The sequence below is a fragment of the Trypanosoma theileri genome, assembly GCF_002087225.1.
Source record: "Trypanosoma theileri isolate Edinburgh chromosome Unknown TM35_Tth_4_V1, whole genome shotgun sequence".
In the NCBI taxonomy this organism is placed as follows: domain Eukaryota; phylum Euglenozoa; class Kinetoplastea; order Trypanosomatida; family Trypanosomatidae; genus Trypanosoma; species Trypanosoma theileri.
In genome coordinates this window covers 917,173-935,266 of record NW_021639846.1, presented here as the reverse complement: position 1 = coordinate 935,266, position 18,094 = coordinate 917,173, and the positions used below count along the sequence as shown (strand labels likewise).

General features: G+C 40.1%; 11 protein-coding genes across 11 annotated transcripts; all 11 read left to right on the top strand.

Moving 5' to 3' along the window:
* Positions 1-314: 314 nt before the first annotated feature.
* On the top strand, positions 315-1,463 carry TM35_000045130 (cyclophilin-like protein; the record flags this gene model as incomplete). Its single annotated transcript, XM_029022707.1, has 1 exon — positions 315-1,463. One exon carries the CDS (start codon positions 315-317, stop codon positions 1,461-1,463), a length of 1,149 nt encoding a protein of 382 aa, XP_028886365.1.
* A 551-nt stretch (positions 1,464-2,014) lies between these two features.
* TM35_000045120 (RNA 3-terminal phosphate cyclase-like protein) lies at positions 2,015-3,103 on the top strand (the record flags this gene model as incomplete). Its single annotated transcript, XM_029022706.1, has 1 exon — positions 2,015-3,103. One exon carries the CDS (start codon positions 2,015-2,017, stop codon positions 3,101-3,103), a length of 1,089 nt encoding a protein of 362 aa, XP_028886364.1.
* Positions 3,104-3,449: 346 nt separating this feature from the next.
* On the top strand, positions 3,450-4,532 carry TM35_000045110 (putative leucine-rich repeat protein (LRRP); the record flags this gene model as incomplete). Its single annotated transcript, XM_029022705.1, has 1 exon — positions 3,450-4,532. The coding sequence occupies one exon, from the start codon at positions 3,450-3,452 to the stop codon at positions 4,530-4,532; it is 1,083 nt and encodes a 360-aa protein (XP_028886363.1).
* A 475-nt stretch (positions 4,533-5,007) lies between these two features.
* Positions 5,008-5,760, top strand: TM35_000045100 (uncharacterized protein; the record flags this gene model as incomplete). The annotated part of the gene is made up of 1 exon (XM_029022704.1): positions 5,008-5,760. One exon carries the CDS (start codon positions 5,008-5,010, stop codon positions 5,758-5,760), a length of 753 nt encoding a protein of 250 aa, XP_028886362.1.
* Positions 5,761-6,189: 429 nt separating this feature from the next.
* Positions 6,190-6,621, top strand: TM35_000045090 (60S ribosomal protein L26; the record flags this gene model as incomplete). Its single annotated transcript, XM_029022703.1, has 1 exon — positions 6,190-6,621. The coding sequence occupies one exon, from the start codon at positions 6,190-6,192 to the stop codon at positions 6,619-6,621; it is 432 nt and encodes a 143-aa protein (XP_028886361.1).
* A 506-nt stretch (positions 6,622-7,127) lies between these two features.
* On the top strand, positions 7,128-9,593 carry TM35_000045080 (mismatch repair protein PMS1; the record flags this gene model as incomplete). The annotated part of the gene is made up of 1 exon (XM_029022702.1): positions 7,128-9,593. The coding sequence occupies one exon, from the start codon at positions 7,128-7,130 to the stop codon at positions 9,591-9,593; it is 2,466 nt and encodes an 821-aa protein (XP_028886360.1).
* Positions 9,594-9,931: 338 nt separating this feature from the next.
* On the top strand, positions 9,932-11,851 carry TM35_000045070 (putative kinesin; the record flags this gene model as incomplete). The annotated part of the gene is made up of 1 exon (XM_029022701.1): positions 9,932-11,851. One exon carries the CDS (start codon positions 9,932-9,934, stop codon positions 11,849-11,851), a length of 1,920 nt encoding a protein of 639 aa, XP_028886359.1.
* Positions 11,852-12,276: 425 nt separating this feature from the next.
* TM35_000045060 (putative antigenic protein) lies at positions 12,277-13,191 on the top strand (the record flags this gene model as incomplete). The annotated part of the gene is made up of 1 exon (XM_029022700.1): positions 12,277-13,191. The coding sequence occupies one exon, from the start codon at positions 12,277-12,279 to the stop codon at positions 13,189-13,191; it is 915 nt and encodes a 304-aa protein (XP_028886358.1).
* Positions 13,192-13,818: 627 nt separating this feature from the next.
* TM35_000045050 (thiopurine S-methyltransferase) lies at positions 13,819-14,619 on the top strand (the record flags this gene model as incomplete). Its single annotated transcript, XM_029022699.1, has 1 exon — positions 13,819-14,619. One exon carries the CDS (start codon positions 13,819-13,821, stop codon positions 14,617-14,619), a length of 801 nt encoding a protein of 266 aa, XP_028886357.1.
* Positions 14,620-14,906: 287 nt separating this feature from the next.
* Positions 14,907-15,830, top strand: TM35_000045040 (RNA helicase; the record flags this gene model as incomplete). The annotated part of the gene is made up of 1 exon (XM_029022698.1): positions 14,907-15,830. The coding sequence occupies one exon, from the start codon at positions 14,907-14,909 to the stop codon at positions 15,828-15,830; it is 924 nt and encodes a 307-aa protein (XP_028886356.1).
* Positions 15,831-16,148: 318 nt separating this feature from the next.
* TM35_000045030 (calmodulin) lies at positions 16,149-17,636 on the top strand (the record flags this gene model as incomplete). The annotated part of the gene is made up of 1 exon (XM_029022697.1): positions 16,149-17,636. The coding sequence occupies one exon, from the start codon at positions 16,149-16,151 to the stop codon at positions 17,634-17,636; it is 1,488 nt and encodes a 495-aa protein (XP_028886355.1).
* Between the last annotated feature and the right edge of the window lie 458 nt (positions 17,637-18,094).

The following is an 18,094-nucleotide window of genomic DNA, read 5'->3' as shown; positions in this document are numbered from 1 at the left end:
TTTTTTTCTTTTTTCTTTTTTCTTTTTGGTTTTTTTTTTTTTTTTTTTTTTTTTTGCACATGTATGCAAACATATACACACATGCAAACATGCACATACCCTATGTATGAACCTTTTTTCTTCTTCGTTTCCTTTTATGCAATAAGTCTCATTACTCTTCGGGAGGCATAAGAGGAAAGTAAAAAGTAAATTTGTTTGTTCGTTTGTTTGTGTGTGTGTGTATTTTGTATCATCAACTCTCTTCTTGCCATTCCATTGGCAGCCTCCTTCTTAACATAATAAAGAAGGATACATAGAAGATGCTTTGTTTTAGAATGGTTTCTGGTGGCGTTCGTGTCGCAAGGGCCGCTCACATCACGGCGACTCTAAGTGTACAAACATTTGCGGCTCCTGTCCGTAACCCTCACCGAACGTTGTTTTGTAGTTCGTCAACACTTTTTTGCACAATCCGTAATGATAGTCGATCACGTCTTGATGATGATGATGCAATTGTTGTGCGAGATGATAAGGGAAACGCAGTGACACGAGTAAAGCGACTCCCTCTCACATTAATAGAAGAGGTTCCCCTTCCTCAGCGTATATTGACCGATCTTGAATTGGTGATGATGGCTTGGTGTGAAGAACATGCACGACAATATGCTATCATTATGCTGGCGATTCGTATAGCAATTTTTATCTTATTATTGGTAATTCTTTACGTGTTTTACCGTACCCAACTATCCAGTGAACGTATGCTTCGAGGTGTAGCCCATATGCCAGCAGACCTGCGTATAGGAAGTGTTGTATATTTTGATATCACTGAAAATGGTGCCGATATTGGTCGAATAGTTATCGGACTTCTTAATGAAAATTGTCCTCTTTATTGTGAGTATTTCCATCGACGATGTACTTGTAGTGGAGGTACAGGTGACTCATTTCGCGGAATGCGTTTGAGTGCTATTGTCCCGCGTCACTGTTTGATTTTTGGTGATGGAAGGGAAATGACACATGATGTCACTGGGTTTAATCCACACTATTTACCCACAGAGTACCTCGGAACAGGATCATGGAGAGGGGCTTTGTCCTCTATTGCGTATGGTGTTAACAAGGAGAGTCCTAACTTTGCTATTCATGTCTCTGCTGGTGACTATGCCCCACAGATATTTGCTATGGTTATTGGTGGATTTGATGTTATTGAACGAATAAATGCCGCAGGATCCAAACATGGAAATAGTCCTAAAAAAGAATTTATTATTCAAGAATGTGGTGAGTTATGTACACTTGCCAAATCACACATTGTTCCTATGCCATGGAAACTTTATGAGACTATTTCTAAGGGATATGACGAAGAGAAATTTGGAAAAAAAATTGATCGCGCAGTCCTTGAAAAGTCAGATGGACACTTCAATGTTAAATTAGTGAAGAACGCAACTGGTGAGGAAAACATGGGGAAATCAATGCCTTGGTCGAAACTTATGAGTTGAGCTTGTCCTTTGAGTTTCTCTACTCCACTTTATTTGTGTGTTTTTTTTTTTTTTTATTATCTCATTACAGTGTCTTTCCTCTTCCATAATTAAAATGGGATTGATGATGATGGTGATGGGGTTGGAGAGAGCGAGAGAGAGAGAGAGAGAGAGAGGGAAAAAAAAAAAAGTTACACCTGTTTTTCTCGCAAACAAAAAAAAAAAGGGATGTTGGTAGATTGTTGATACTGTTCTTATTTTATGATTTGGGTTTCCTTATCGCTCTTTTCTCCTATAAACATTATCATTATAAAATCCAACATTTTTCTTGGTACGAAGACATGGTTTTTCCTGTTATTCTTGTAAACGAGGAAATGAAAACGACTGATAGGTAAGAAGAAACAAAACAAAAAAGAAAGTCAAAAAGAAAAAAAAAAGAAATAGAATGCCCTTTTCCATTATTCTCTTGAAACATAGATTTTTTTTTTTACTCTTCTTCTTATTCTATTTGGAACACCTTCCTTCCTCAATAAAAAAACAAAAAAACAAATAAAAAAGAACTTGGTAAGGCAATGCTCGAATTTGAGGGGAGCAGCTTGTTCCGTCACCATATTGTCTGCAGCTTGCTCACTAACAAACCGGTCCGCATTTCTGGAATTCACGACGAGGATGAGCCGCAGGGAATTAAGTTGGCTGAAGCCAATTTTCTTAAGTTTATTGATCGCGTAACGAGTGGATCCAGGATTGAATGCACTGATAATAACACCACGCTAACATTTTATCCAGGAATGATCCTTGGTGGGACCTTTTCGCATGAAGTTCCCAGTAGCCGCTGCGTAACATACATAGCTGAAGTTGCTGTTCTCATGCTTCCATTTGCAAAGTTTGATACAAAACTAACTTTGTTGGGATCAACACAGAGTGATTTAGATCTCTCTGTCGATACTCTTCGAACTGTGACCACACGCTGGTTACAACTCTTTGGAGTAGATTGCAGTGTACGTATTATACGACGTGGAGTTCATCCAGGTGGAGGTGGAGCTATTGACTTACATTGTAAAGCAGTAAGAAAGTTAAATTCAGCTGATGCAACAACGCGAGGTCGGGTTCGACGAATTCGTGGTATCTCTTTTGGTTGTCGTGTATCAGCTGATCTTTCTCAGAGAGCCGCTACAGCTGCAAAAGGTGTTCTATTGAATCTTCTTCCTGATGTTTATGTGGTAACAGATTTAGATAATTCCAAGAGATATAATGGAGAATCCTCTAGTGGTTACGGTGTTGTTCTTGTCGCTGAAACAACCAGTAAACACTGTGTTATTTCACAAGAGACCACTGCTATGCCACATGAACCACCTGAGGTTGTTGGTAAACGTGCTGCAGAACTTCTTCTGGATCAGGTTTTTGAAGGTGGTTGTGTAGACGCTCATCATCAAATGCTTGTCTTACTTCTTATGGCTCTTAGTCCAGATGAAGTATCAACCGTACGATTTGCTCAATTCACTACAGGGTTGGTGTCTGCAGTTATGTTGTTGGAAGCTTACTTTGGTGTATCATGTGCAACCAAGGAGGATCCATCTTTAGCAGGAAGCGAACTCCCCAGCACTACTCTCATTACCTGTGTAGGCAGTAACACCCTTAACGTCTGGAAGAAGAGTGGTTAAGTGTGTTCGAAATGTGAGTTTTGGTGTATGTGTGTGTGTCTCTATTTCTGAAAAAAGAGTTGATAACAAAGTCACAGATGCGACGTAACAAAAAAAAAAAAAAAAAGAATAAAAACACAAAAAAGGGATGGCAACCACCACAAGGGGAAACAAAGAAAAAAAAAACACACATTATATACGTATATACACATATATATATGTATTGGTTCCCAAGAGTTTTCTATAGGGCTTATACGTACAATGTTGGGAGGTATTCATTGTCTTTTTTTTCCTTTTTTTCCCTTTTTTTCCTTTTTCTTAATCACGAATGTTTCTGAATGATTGGAATCATTTAGAAGTAGGGTAAATGGAATTAAGTTTGTGTAGAAGGGGCCTTCAGAGTTTTGATGCCACAACACTTCTGCTAGAGGCTACTGACAAACCTCAGCAAGGAAAGAATGCACCATTACGGGAAAACTACATTCCTGTACGGGCCTTGGATTTATCACACAACAATATCACATCTTTTGCAGGAAGAGAGGCGCTGTGGTGCCTAACAGTTCTAGATCTCTCTAATAATTCACTGAACTCACTCGATGCCACTAGTCTTCCAAGTTGTTTGGCACGCTTAAAAATATCAAATAATGAGTTACAAAGTTTGCGAGGTTTAGCGTCCGCCGTTCCAAAACTACAAGAGTTGGATGTAAGTTTTAATCGTATTACGAGTTCAGGTATAGGTGATCTTCCCAAAACATTATCTACATTGATTTTACAGGGAAATTTAATAGATTCTGTAAGTCCATTACTTACGCTTCAACACCTTTCAAACCTTGATTTAAGTTCTAATCGTATAGTTGATATAAAAGAACTTCGAAGGCTTGGAGTCTTACGAGCACTTCGCTATCTTGAGCTTCATGGAAACCCTGTGATGGAGAATTCTGATACAGTTCCATTACTCCTTGAGGCAGTACCAAAACTTATTCGTTTAGATCGAAAACCACTCTCTCAGGCAGGAGAGAATCAAATGTTCAAAGTAAATCGATCTAGAAGTGCAAAGAAGAACTCAGGTGAATCACAACGGAAGAGAATAAATGAACCCCTTTCGCATCGTTCAAGTACAGTCCGCCAGAGTAACAAGAGTGATACAGATATGGAAACACGTTTGTTGGAAGTTAGGGTAAAAGAACTCACGCGGCTTGTTATGAGTGCGGAAAAAGCAGAACAACAATTACGTTATCAGAAAAAGATTTTACAAGAACAAATATCGGCTTGTGCAGGTGTTATAGAATCCCAGGCGATGGAGTTGGAACGCCTGGAGAGTAAAATAAATGAGTTGAAGAGTGAAGAGACGGCTCTAAAAGAGCCTGCAGCTGAACTGGAACAGACATTCGAACAGACTCACGCATCCCTTGTGGCCCATAGATTGAACCAGTCCTCTGCCTGTCTCTAAGCAGAGAAGAAAGAATTAGTAAGTGTGATAGAGGTATACAACAATATTGCGAATGAAGGGAAAAAGAGAAAGAGAGAAAGAGTGTGTTTATATGTGTGTATGCTGTTTATGGGGTTAATCACTCCTCTTTTGTTCTTTATTTTATTGGTAATTATTATTTCTCTCTCTTCTTTCTTCTCTTTTTTTTTTTCTTTTTCCTCTTATTGGTCTGTTTTATTTTTCTTAATTGCCTCCACCCTATGTTTAACTGGGTGTATATCATAGTGATAGCTTCAGAAGCTGTTCCTTAGAGACTCATTTATACGAGTGTTCGCGATACAACAAAAACTTTCACCTTCCTCCCTCTACCCAAAGTAGAAAAAGAAAAATAATTAAATAGAAGTAGAGAAAAAAAAGAAAATAAAACCAATAGCGATACATATTTAGAAAAGAAAAGAAAAAAAAAAAACAAAAAAAAGAAAAGGCACCAGCAGTGATGTGTGACTGTGACATCATTGAATGGATGGGAGTCACAAGCCGTTTCATCACTTTCTTGACATTTTTGATTCATTTTATTCATCCGTTGCTTTGTATTGCAAACTACTGTGCATGGGTATGTTATCAAGATGCAGTATTAGGAAGTTCAATTGTGAATGCATATCTTGCAATGAGTATAGTAGCAGCTGTATTTTATTTGTTTGTGTCTTCTGTATTCTACATGTGGGCCTGGCGATTTCCTGAACCAGAAGAAGTATCAAAGAGGCGTAGAATTTATGGTATATTAGTGAATTTACTATTTTCTGATATACCACTTTTTGTTATCGAAGTGAAGATATGCTGGATAGTACAATTCGCAAATGGAATGCAGGGAACTTCATTTGTTTTTACGTGTATCTCTCTTATGTATTCTGCCGTACGTGTATGGATATTCATTATGATTAAACTTATTAAGGTTCGTGCACCAATGGTAGGGGCTCAACCACAGTTTGCGGGAGTCGCCACGTACTCTGGTGGAGGATCACGTCAAAATGGAGGAATGCACCCTTCCTATTACGGTAACAGCCTTTCACGTGAAGGAATATACAGCAACAATGGCAGTAGAAATGATTACCCAAATGGAGTTGGAAATAATTATGCAGATGTCACCACTCCTGATGATCATTACCGACGGGGAAGTCAAAACATCGACGCTCGTTATAATGGCGGCCAATACAGCACGCCAGGTACTCGTTCCCGACAGGTGTATTAGCTTTCTGTATTTACTAGAAACCTCAGTTATAAAAGTAAAAAAAAAAGGAAGAAAAACAAAAAAAAAAATAAAAGATACACTCTAGAGTTTTTGTAAACCCTATCACTTATTCCTCTCTTTCTCTTTCTCTCTCCTTTTTTCCCTTTTTTTTCGATTTATCGTACAAATTGGGGTGTGTACAACAGTATGGTGCCCAATACTTGTGTATTTTTGTGTACGGGCTATATATATATATATATATATATATATCTATTTATTTATACGTCTCTGTGAATATACATATGTATATAATATCATAAAAAAAAAAAACTGGAGTAAAACTTGGTGGTTCATTATTTATTATTATTTATTTACTTATTTTTATTCTTATTACTTTTATTTATTTATCTATTGATTCTTTTCATACATAAGAGTGTTTCTAGGTGGATTATGGCCAGCATTAAGTGTGGAAGCCGCCGAAAGGCCCGTCGCGCGCACTTCCAGGCGCCAAGCCACGTGCGCCGCATTCTCATGAGCGCCCCACTCTCCAAGGAACTCCGCGCCAAGTACAACGTGCGGGCGATGCCTGTTCGCAAGGACGACGAGGTCCGTGTGAAGCGCGGGGCGTACAAGGGCCGCGAGGGCAAGGTCACCGCGTGCTACCGCCTCAAGTGGGCCATTCACATCGACAAGGTGAACCGCGAAAAGGCAAACGGCACAACGGTGCCTGTTGGCGTGCACCCATCCAACGTGGAGATCACAAAGCTGAAGCTGAACCACAACCGCAAGGCCATCCTTGAGCGCAAGGACCGCAGCACAAAGAGCGACAAGGGCAAGGGTAAGGTGACCGCAGCCGAGAAGGCCATGCAGCAGATGGACTAGAAAGCAATGAGGAAAAGAAAACAGAAAAGAATGATGAGAAATAGGATCTCTTTACCTATGTTCTCATGAAACTTTCCCCTTGAAACACTTTTCAACTGCTTTGTTTTTCTTCTTTTTTTGTTTTATAAATAAATTTTTTTTTTTTTCTTTGCTTTCTTGCAGGGGTTTTATTGTTTTTTTGTGAGGGTTGCATCACTACTGTTGTGGTGATGCATCATCTCATTTTTAAAGATAATCTTTTCTTGTTGTATACATCTTTTACTCTGAATTTTTATTCCTTCTTTTTTTTTTTTTTATTCTTTTCTTTTCTTTTAAATGAAAAATAAATAAAAAATAAAACATAACAAAACTTATTTCTTGCTAGCGCTTCTATCTTGTTACAACTCTGTATGTGGAAAGAGTTGAAGGCGATTCTCGTTTTGGAGTTTGTGTTGGTATAACTAGAAGAAGGGGCGATAAACCCTCCGCCAAAGAAAAGAAAAGAAAAAAAAATCAATTCGAGTTAAATGATAACACGTTTAGATGCAGCAAGTGCACGGAAACTGAGTGCAGGACAAGTTATTACAGATCTTTCAAGTGTTTTAAAGGAGTTGGTGGAGAATAGTTTAGATGCTGGGTCTCGTACAATTACAATTCGAATTGAAAATCACGGTCTTGATAAAATTATGGTGGATGATGATGGTAGTGGAATGGCGGTAGGTGATCTATTAAACAGTGAAGGAACTGTAAGAGATGACGTTTCTGTACCACTTCTTGTCTGTCGAGCCACAACAAAGTATAAAAATGAGGAAAATACTGCAGTGGCACAAGTGCGAGATTCACTTGGCTTTCGAGGAGAAGCACTGCATTGTCTTGCTAACCTAAGTGAAGTTACTATTCATACAATGACTCCAAATACTCAACCATCCACCATCTCCATCGCATATGATATTAAGACTCATTCTACAAGTGTTAAAGTTACACGAGAGCGCCAACAACCGGGTACTACAGTTGTGGTAGAAAAACTTTTTGCAGCTTTGCCTGTACGCCATGGTGAATTTAACAAGAATAGGAAGAAACAGCTTCTCGCTGCTACATCTCTTATGAAACAATATGCCATTTCTCATCCCCAGGTACGTCTATTAATGACTCATTACGCAACTCCGCAAAGTGCACCAACAACGTTAGTTTCTTTAACGGGTACAAATGATATGCAACGTGCTCTAGCAGAAGCTTATGGTGGACGTTATCTCGCTAGTATGGCACGTGTGGAGTGGAATTGTTCCTTTGCTACTATTACTGGATTTGTTTCAAAATCAAACGCCGGACGACTCTCATCAGATATGCAAATTCTAGCATTAGATGGAAGACTTGTTGATCTTCCATTGATATCAAAAGCCATCAGTGATGCTTATGCAGAATGTCAACCAAATGCTGCCCAACGTGTGTATCCAGTTTTTTTTCTTCATCTTGTCTGTGTTGATAGTCTTCCATATGATGTAAATTTGGCACCTAACAAACGAAAGGTTTTCTTTATGGAGGAAGAGAAACATGCAGAAGAAGTACGGTCACAGGCAATGCTGACATTTCGAGCATCTAGTGAAAGTATTAACGTAGAAAGACATGTGCGTATTGAACAAACAAAACAAGCCGACTGGAGAGCTACAAGAAATACACAACTCACTCGTATTCCTGTTTCCGCTACATCTCTTACACAATTTACGTATCGACGTGCAGAACCCACACCTGCACATTCTTCTTTTGAAGCAGACACCTCAGGTTCTGTAGGGATGTCAGATATGTGTTCCTCTCTTTATCAAAGTTTTACAAAGGAGACGATGGATTCGTCAAAGAAAGCGAATAGTGATAAAGGCAGTAATGAGAGTCAAAGTAAAAGTAGTTGTAGTAGTAGTAGTAGTAGTACTGATTCTTCTTCTTGTAGTGGTAGAAATAATAGTTGTGGTTGTGCTTCTAACAGAAGTAGTAAGAGGAGTAGTTGTTCTTCTACTGGTACGAGTCCTGTATCCTCACGATGTTCTTCAGTGATTGGAGAATCCAATAGAGAAGATGTTTCTTCACTACATGCAAGGAAGCGAGAACGACTGGAAGGTTCACCAGATTTTTCTTCTTCTTATTCTGTATCGAAAGATGATGATGATGAAGATGGTGATGATAAATATGAATCACCCATTGTGTTAACGGATGAGACAAATCAACCACGTCCTGCAGGACTTCGAACAGGTATGCGATTTCCTTCATTTAATGAGTTGGCACAGCAACCTCTTATACATGGTATTTCTGAATCAATACCTTTAAATTTACCACAGGGACGAAAGGGTAAACGTATGTTTGCTGGTTTAACTGAACAGACGGAGAAGGAACTTGCAATGCATTTGGAAAAAAGTTCTTTTAAGAATATGACTATACATGGTCAATTTAATCATGGTTTTATTATAGCTTCACTTAATGATGATTTATTCGTGATTGATCAGCATGCTGCAGATGAAAAGTTTAACTATGAAACTCTTATGAGAGAATATGTTGCAAAACCACAACCTCTCGTGACTTGTGTACCTGTACCAATGGATCCACAGGATGTAGATTTAGCAGTAGAACACTCTGAAGAGTTACGAAAACATGGTTTTATAGTTAAACGTGGTGAAGATGCCAATAAGTTGTTGGTATCTGCAGTTCCTGTACTTCCATACGAGGTGGTGGGTCCACATGATGTTATGGAGTTAGTCCAGCAGTTAGTACATTATGGTACCATTACGAAACCAATGCGATGTGTGTGGCATTCTATGGCTACAAAAGCCTGTCGGTCTAGTATTATGATAGGAACTGTACTTTCTGAGAAAACTATGCGTTCTATTGTGAGTCGATTAGGCGAACTTGAGCAGCCATGGAATTGTCCTCATGGACGTCCCACTTTGAGACATGTTGGTTGCATCTCTTCTTTGATGAATCTGGGAGATATTGAAATAACGAAATAAAATCAATGACATTATCACAATAATTACGGTATCCAGTATATATATTTACTTGTTTCTCTCTCTCTCTTTTTCTCTTTTTTTCTTTTCTTTTTACTGGGTCTATTAATTATTCGAGTAAAAGCTATTTATTCGTACTGTCTTTACTCTCTATGGTTTCTTTTTTTTCTTATTTTTTCTTCTCTATACTTATATGTATATATATGAGTTCACGCAAGGTTACAGAAAGAGACCGCACACTTGAATACGGTGGGTCTTTCCCCTCCCTCTATTCGCATTGTTAACGTTAGGTTTTCTCTCTCTGTTTCTGTGTGTCTCTTTGTGTGTAATATATATAAATAATGGAGTTTCCCATGCACACAAGGCCTGGAGCTGCAAGCAGTGTGTGCTCCGACTTCCGCGAGCTCAACGAGGCGAAGGTGGCGAACATTCTATCATATCTTGACGCGGCTGTGGCTGCCAGACATGAGGCGGATCATCAAGCGCTCACATCTGCTCCTATGATGATGGCTCAGGATCCCACTATGGGGTATGATAATAGTGCACATTATAGTCCTCAGAATAGACCACCGCCTGCACCGCAATGCAGTAGTGCCTCCACTTCGTGTCTCGCCGCACACGTGATTGGCGGCGGTATGGAACCGCAGTTGAGTGTCTATCATGGTATTAAGGCAAAAATAGAGGCACTGCGCTTTAACAATGAAGAACTTCGGGCAGAGAATGAAGAGTTAAAGACACGATTAAGTACAGCACGACAGCGGGAAACAGAGCGTGTAGAGAAGGTGCAATCAGTCGCACATGAAGAGTTGGAGTCATTACGTCAGGCATTTAAAGAGTCTGAGAAGCAGCATAAACAGACTATACAGGAACTGCAGCGGGAGAAATCTCAACTCACAAAAGCAGTGGAATCACTCACTACACAACTGCGACAAGAAATGTCACGACGAGAAGAAGAAACGGCAAAATTAGAGTCCGCCAATGCGGCTGCTATTGCCCAATTAAAGACCAGATGGCAAACACAAGAAAAAGCGGCTCGTGAGAAGTGGAAAATTGCAGAGGCCAAACGTATTAAGGAGAGTACACTTCAATCACTTGAACCAGATATTGTATTACTCTTGAATAGACATAAAGCGGAGAAGGCACGAATGCGAGAGGAGTTTGAAAACGAACTCCGACAGAGGGATGAAGTCATTGCTGCCAAAGAGGCAACAGTGGAGGAAGTGAAGGCAAAGTTAGCGCGGGACGCGGAGGCTATGATAACACGCGAACAAAAAAGCTTTCACGACCGAGTTAAGGAGGAGACCGATCGTGTGAATCGACAATTAGATGAGGAACGACGTTCATGGAAGCAACAACGAGAAGATATGGAGGCTTTCTTTACAGAGCAGAAAAACACTTCACAACGTGAAATAGCACGTTTACAGAAGGAGTTGTTTGCACTTAAGGAATCCGCTGCTACCGAGAAGGCGACATTCCATGAGGCAGTTGGAAAAGAGGTTGCATCTATAACGGCAAATTCTAATCAAATTATAGCTGATCTTAAGGAGAAACTCATGTGGGAATTCACTTGCAGAGAGAAGGAAACACAAGCACACAATGTGCAGTACTTAGCAGCCAAGGAGGAGGAACTCCGGCGCAAGTGTGAGGCTGAAAGAGATGCAGCAGTAGCAGAAGCAACACAACGATTAGAACAAGAACGTGTCAAAACACTCACGGAATTCCGCGGTAATGATAGTGTCTTACGTGATAGATATACACAAATGAGTCGTGAGAATGAACGACTTCGTGTAGAGGCAGAGTTATTGCAAGAGCAACTGAAGAGTGCTATGGAGGCAATAACTCGAAAAGAGGAAGAAATAATGCGATTACGAGGAGCTGTTGAGATAACGGACAAACGTGTGAAGGAAATTCAAGACCAGGTTCGTAGTGAGTGCAACACACAATTGCATCTCCTTGATGGCGAATGGCAACGAAAACTACGACAATTTGAAATTAAACATGTGGAGGAAGTTGGTGCAATGCAGCACGAACTTGAAAAGTCAGCCATAGAATTAGAGGCGGTGAAGAATGCAGCCGCTTTAGAGCAGAAGAGCATAGAACAAAAACACAATGCAGAGTTGACAAGCATTAATGAAAGAGTGCTGGTGGCTCTCGCGACGAAGGACAACACCATGAAGGCACAGGCAGAACAGATAAGTGTCCTGCAGGAGGCCATTCGACTACGGGATGAACATATCGCCAGACACAGAGAACTTCTCTGAGCTCTCACAGTTATGGTGTGTTTCATATCTATTTATAAATTACTCCTCTCCCCAATACCTATCTTGGACTCTAATTGCATATTAAACGTGCGAAAGTGTGAGTTCTGACATCAAGTTGAGTGAAAGAAAGAAAAAAAAAAAAGAAATCAAAAAAGAAGATATTAATGAAAAAGAAGGAAAACTAATATATATTAGTGTATATCATTTTTTTTTTCTTTAAATGTTTGGGTTGGGCATATCCTTTTATCTCTGTAATGAGTATGTATTGTTGCCCTTCCTTTTTTTATCCGTTTTTTTTTATTTGGTATTGTTCCCTTTCGTTTCTTTTTTATGTGAAATCGACTGTAAATAAAAGAGAAAACTAAAAAAAAAAAAAAAGAGTGTACGCAATGCAAACACATAGTTACTCATCTTTCTATGCACAGATGCGTCAGGCGTATGCGACAGCAACACCTCAACCGACTTCTCTCCCCACAAATACACCAGGGAGTGTAATGCAGACAACATCATTGATTTCACCATCACAACAGTCGCAACACCAACACCGTAGTGTTCATTCAGTTGATGCATTAAGACCATTCACAGATGGGACACAACGAACAGTATCTGGTAATGTTAATGGTAATGGTGTTAGTAATAATAGTAATGGTGTGCCTTCTGCAATTACAGAAGTTCAACAAAAATTGGCAGCTATTCAATCCCGAAATGGTATGGGCCAAAACCGACGCTGTCTGCAAGAACATCAACAAGGTAGAGGAGAAGGACAAGAAAGACAAAGAGATTTAATGTACTCCGCTCAGCATTTGAGAGATAATAAATTATCTAAACCTCTTGAGGATGAGACGTCACCAGTATCTCCTGCTATTTCTTCTACCTCATCGGGTAGTTCAAGGCATGGTGAATTTATAAATAATCACCCCTCTGGAGTCACAGCTCCTACCACCAATAAAGGAATTGACAATAATAATGATGATGAAAAGTTAACACCGCAAGAAATGGCCTTTCTTCGTGTAGTAGAATTTTCCGCCCCTCTCAGAGTTTATGCGCAACTAGATCCAGGATCTAAACCTGTTTCTATTTGCGATGAGGCAATAGCTAAGCTTTTTCCTCATCATCTCGTCCTTGTTCGACCGGAAGGTGTTGCTGCTGTTGAGCTGGTTATAGAAGAACTCTGCGAACTGAATGAGGATGATGTAGATGGTGCACTTGATTGTATTCTACAGCCAAAGGGCACATCACGACGGCAACTCGTTCGTATTCTCTGCTCTGACGCGCTGGCACGCGGGGCATTGTTCAAACTCATTTCCGCAAGGCGAACATTACTGGCGAAGACTAGATGAGATCCAGAAGGGGGCCTGACGTCATGGAGAACACAAATAGCTAGAATAAACGTGAAAAGCAAAGAAGAAAAAAAAAAAAGTGAAGCAACGAAAGAAGAAACAATGTATACAGAAACCGATGACTGCGTATGTGTTTTGTCCTCTATCGTTTTTTTTTTATTGTTTTCATGTGATTGTTAATTTTATTTTTTTGTGTACATGTGCACATGTTAAATGGTGTTTATTGTATTGTATTTATGCTTCATTTCAATGATTAGATTTATAGGACCGTCTAGCTTTGTTATCATCAATATAGTGTTTAGTTGTTTTTGTTTAGTCACCTGGTTAAAACTTTGGAATGTGGTATAACGTTGTGTTAAGAGTTCTCTCTCTCTCTCTCTCTTACTATTTCTTTCACATCCCTTTAGGCATTTAGAGCACAAAAGGAGCCAACAAAAAAAGAAAAAAAAAACAAGGCAACATAATTTAGAGGAGGGATATACATCAAATAAGTCAAAAGACAGGATATAATACATTGCAAATACGTAAAAAGGGAAAAAAAGAAAAAGTCAGCAAGCAAACATACATAGAAAAAAAAAAAAAGGGGTGGGTGTCGAGGCTAATCTTTTATCTTATACAAACAACGTAATGCGTTTGGGTACCCATAATGTTGCTGAGTTCTGGACCGAGGCATGGATGACCAACAACACTGGTTGGAAGATGGGAGAGCGCTGTGGACCATTTACCCGAAATTTATATGGTTACTTACAAGCTGCTGGGCTTGTAGCCGCAGAAAAACAGGGAGAAAACGAATCGGTAGAAGAAGCTTCGAAAAGACACGAAGCGGTACGTAGTTTTCTTGCAAAGAAGACGGTGATGGTTCCTCTTTGTGGTGATTCCGCTGTGCTCTCATACATGGTGGACTGTGGGGTTCGACATGTTATTGGCGCCGATTTAAATGATCACGCACTTAACCTTCAGAGAGAGAAGAACTTTAAGAATGCCTGTTTTAGAACAAGGACATTGGACCGTGTTGCTGGAGTTGCAGAGAAGGTCGTCGTGCACGAGGCAACCGATGGTGAGAGTCGTATCACACTCTTTCACGGCGATATCATCAAATTGCCCTGTTTTGATGACTACAAGAATCTTAAGGTGGATTTTATGTACGATCGTGCTGCAATGATGGCAATACCACCGGATCTACACAAGGCATATGTGCAGGCGGTGACCAAAGTACTGACGCCAACAGCGGGAGTCGCGTATGAGCGGATGCTGCGTTTAATCCCAGAGGAGCGCACGTGGGGTCCACCTTTCATGGTCGATATGGAAGAGGTCTTGCAGATGTATAAAGAAGCCACAGGGCGTGAATACGCATCTGTGTTAATCCTGGAGGATTCTTTGGATGATACTAGGCGACCAGAGTGGTATGCAATTTTACCAAAAGAATAATATGGTGGTGTTTGCTCCATATTTACGTTTATAATTTATATATATATATATTTTTTTTTTTTCTTTCCTCTTTACTTTTTACTTTTATTTTATTTTTACTTAATTCACTTTGGTCAAATTTTTGTTGCTGAGGTAAGAACAGAGAATTTTGGTGATGGTACAAGAAGTAAGAGTTAACTCTTTTGTGTGGGCTCAAATCACTTCCCATGATTTCAATCACTCATTATTATTATTATTTTTTTATTCTTGCATACAGTTGAAATAGACAGGTTTGTGTGTAGTGTCCTATGACGCAACGTATTACTATCCCAGATGACTGTGTATACGAAGGATACGGCACTCTCTATCATGACGATGCAGAGATTCCACCACTAACAACATCATCACTACCACCACCTCTGCTTCCCCAGAGTGCGGCTTCACATGAGAAGAATGATGCTGTGTTGCAGTTTAGTATTAATAGAGAAGAGGCACTGCGTCAACTTCGTGCTAAACTCCATGTGGATACACCCCCGCAACTTGTGGTAACAGGAATCCCACAGCAGGTTTTAGAAGACACAACTTTATTAACATCTAAACAATCTCACCGCTTGGTATATCCACAAGATGCACCATTATTGAATTCACCACCTCTAGCATCGTCCGGTACGTGGTATGAAATTGATAGAATGAAGTCACAGTGTCGTTTCTTACGTGATTGGATGATGTGTCATGAGAGTACTGAAGAAAAAGTGAAGGCAAAGGAGTTTGTGCGTGCTACACTACAGTTTTTAAACCGTGATACCGTTAAAGAGTTACTTTTCCGTACAGAAGGACTTCTTCAACAACTAGAAAATTGGCCTGCGGTTGTGAACGCAGCAAGACCTCAAATACCTGAGTGGAATGATGAGACTACATTAGCGGAATTGCATGAATTTGTAAAGAATATATGGCAAATGGATGAGGTATGTGATCGGTTAAGGGAATTGACGGGGCGTTTCTATCTTATTTCTCCGCTTGTAGAAGAGACAGCTTTTGAATTAGCGGCGATGCAGGAGATTGAGCAATGGTCATCTGAAGGTACACTTTCTTCACTACAATCCCTACAGAAGTCCATTGAAAAATGGGGGACACAGTTAAAGGAAGATCAGCACAATATACAGAACAGCACCCAGATGTTATTGGAAAGGATCAACACAGTCAAGAAAAAAAAAGGAATATCATCTGTTTGAGTTGAAAATGAGGTGTAAATGATTCCTCTTTTCTTGTTGCAGTGGTTATTCTTGTTTTTTTTTTTTCTTTCTTTCTTTGTTTGTTTGTTTGCCTTTTCATGCTGTTTTTGTTTTTATTATTTTTCTTGCAGAGTGCGTTTTTCTTTGCTGCTTAACTTGTTTTTCTTTCCTTCCCTTCTTCCGCTACTCCTGTAACCTCCAATGATCTTCCTACTATTAACGGAATACTAGTTCCTGTTGAATTTTTCTATTTTTTGTTTTGTTTCTCTTTTATTATATATATATATATATATATTTCTTCCAGGGATAGTTTCAGCAATGAGCAACGTGGCGCTGCAGTCTGTGAGTTCGGCGACGGCGCTGGATGTGTTCAACACCCTCCGTGTGTTGTCGCCCGATGGGGAGGCGCACATACCGCCGTGTCTCTTCATGGCAGCCGCACGGGAGATGGGGTATTATCCCACCACTCAGGCACTGCAGCGCGCTGTGATGGAGGTTGTGGGGCGCAGCGGCCGTCGTCTGAACTTCCCGTTGTTTCTGCAACTCTGCGCATATCTCGAACCGACAAAGGCGTTGGAGTTCGACGCGGTTCAACGCTATAAACGTGCCTTTGATGTACGCAGGACTGGAATGCTCAGTAGAAGTGAGTTTCGTACAGTACTGACGACATGCACCGCAACAGATATATCGTCAGGTGAGGTGGAGGCCATTGTAGAGTTATTGGACCCCACACACTCCGAGACAATTCGTCTAGAGGTGATGGAAACAATTCTGATGCAGTATCTCTCTAAGGAAGCCATGTTTGCAAGTGATGCCCATTACTACACCCCACGTAGTGCACGTATGGAGCCTGTTTACGCAACGGCCGTACGTAAGGTGGATGTGGATTATCCCTCACTACAACCAATTACACTAAACTTTAACGAGGATACCGAAAAGAAGCGGCTCTCACTCCTGGCCACTCACCGAGGCAATAGTAATAGCCGTAGCCGTAGCAACAGAAACAATACCGACAGTAACAGCAAGAATGCATTAAACAGATGGATCGCCCCGCAGCCATCAGCCCCAGAGGAGAATAGCAACAGCAGAGGTGAACCATCACCCGGCCTCCCACCACCACAAACAACAGCACCATCACCGTATACAAGTGGCACCGTAACAAGAGCCACAAGTTTACAACAGTGTATTACACACCCAGAAACTGGAGCTCTTGTGGTAGTGGGTAATAATAATAATAATAATAATAATAATAATAATAATAATAATAATAATAATGGGACCCCCGCATCCAGTGGGAATAATGAGAATCAAACCCTCTCTGTGATGGCAAGTGTCGTGAAGCCATCTGTTGCGGCTTCAGAGAGATCGCGCGGTACGGATCTTTCACCTTCTCAGATTCCACAAACTGTGATGCCGCCTGCTGAGGAGAATACAGGCGAGAGATTGCGGATGACGGATGATATTCCCTCGATTGTTCCCAGCAGTTGGGTGGATGAAGAGAGTACGAAAAGAGGACCATCTGAGCCATTAGCGGAGGAGTTGAAGGACATTGCTCTGAATACTTCACTCAATCAAAGCAGTACTAGTGATGCTTTATGCGCTAATGAGGAACTCGCACCCGTGGAGAAATCTCAGCGTAAAGAGAATCGTGCTTCCTCGTCCTTTGTTGCAGCTCCGGATGTTACAAATGCTAGTAATACTAATCTTGATGAGGTTTCGGCTACCGACGTGGATGTAGTGCGCATTAGAAAACCAAAAAAGAAGGGAAGAGAAGTTGATTGCAACAACTGTTGCCAAATATGCTAGAGAAGAAAAATTATCCTTTTGTTACTTTTATTTTTTTTTGTTTTTGGACTGAGTAACTGTTTTTTTTTTTTTTTTGTATGTGTGGTACTTTATTTCACTGCAAAGGGAAGGGCGGAAAAAAAAAAGCAAAATATAGAATGTGAATCCTATTTAGATTATCAAAGTTACATAAAGCGAGAATCACAGGTTCTTCTTCCCCCTTTTTTTTCCTTTTTTAAAGATATCTTGTTACATCATTGTAGATCTTTTCTTTTTTGTATTTTTCTCTACAGGTAGTTAGAAGTGGGAGTTAGAGGATGTTTATTTTGTGACTTGTATTTTTTTTTTTTTACGTTTTTTTTTTTCTCTCTATAACTACTTTATTCTTTTCTTCTGACCCCTCTCTCTCTCTCTCTTTTTTTTTTTTTATCTCGTCCTTTATTCTCGTATTTTTCTTGTCTTTTCTTTCTTTTCTTTTC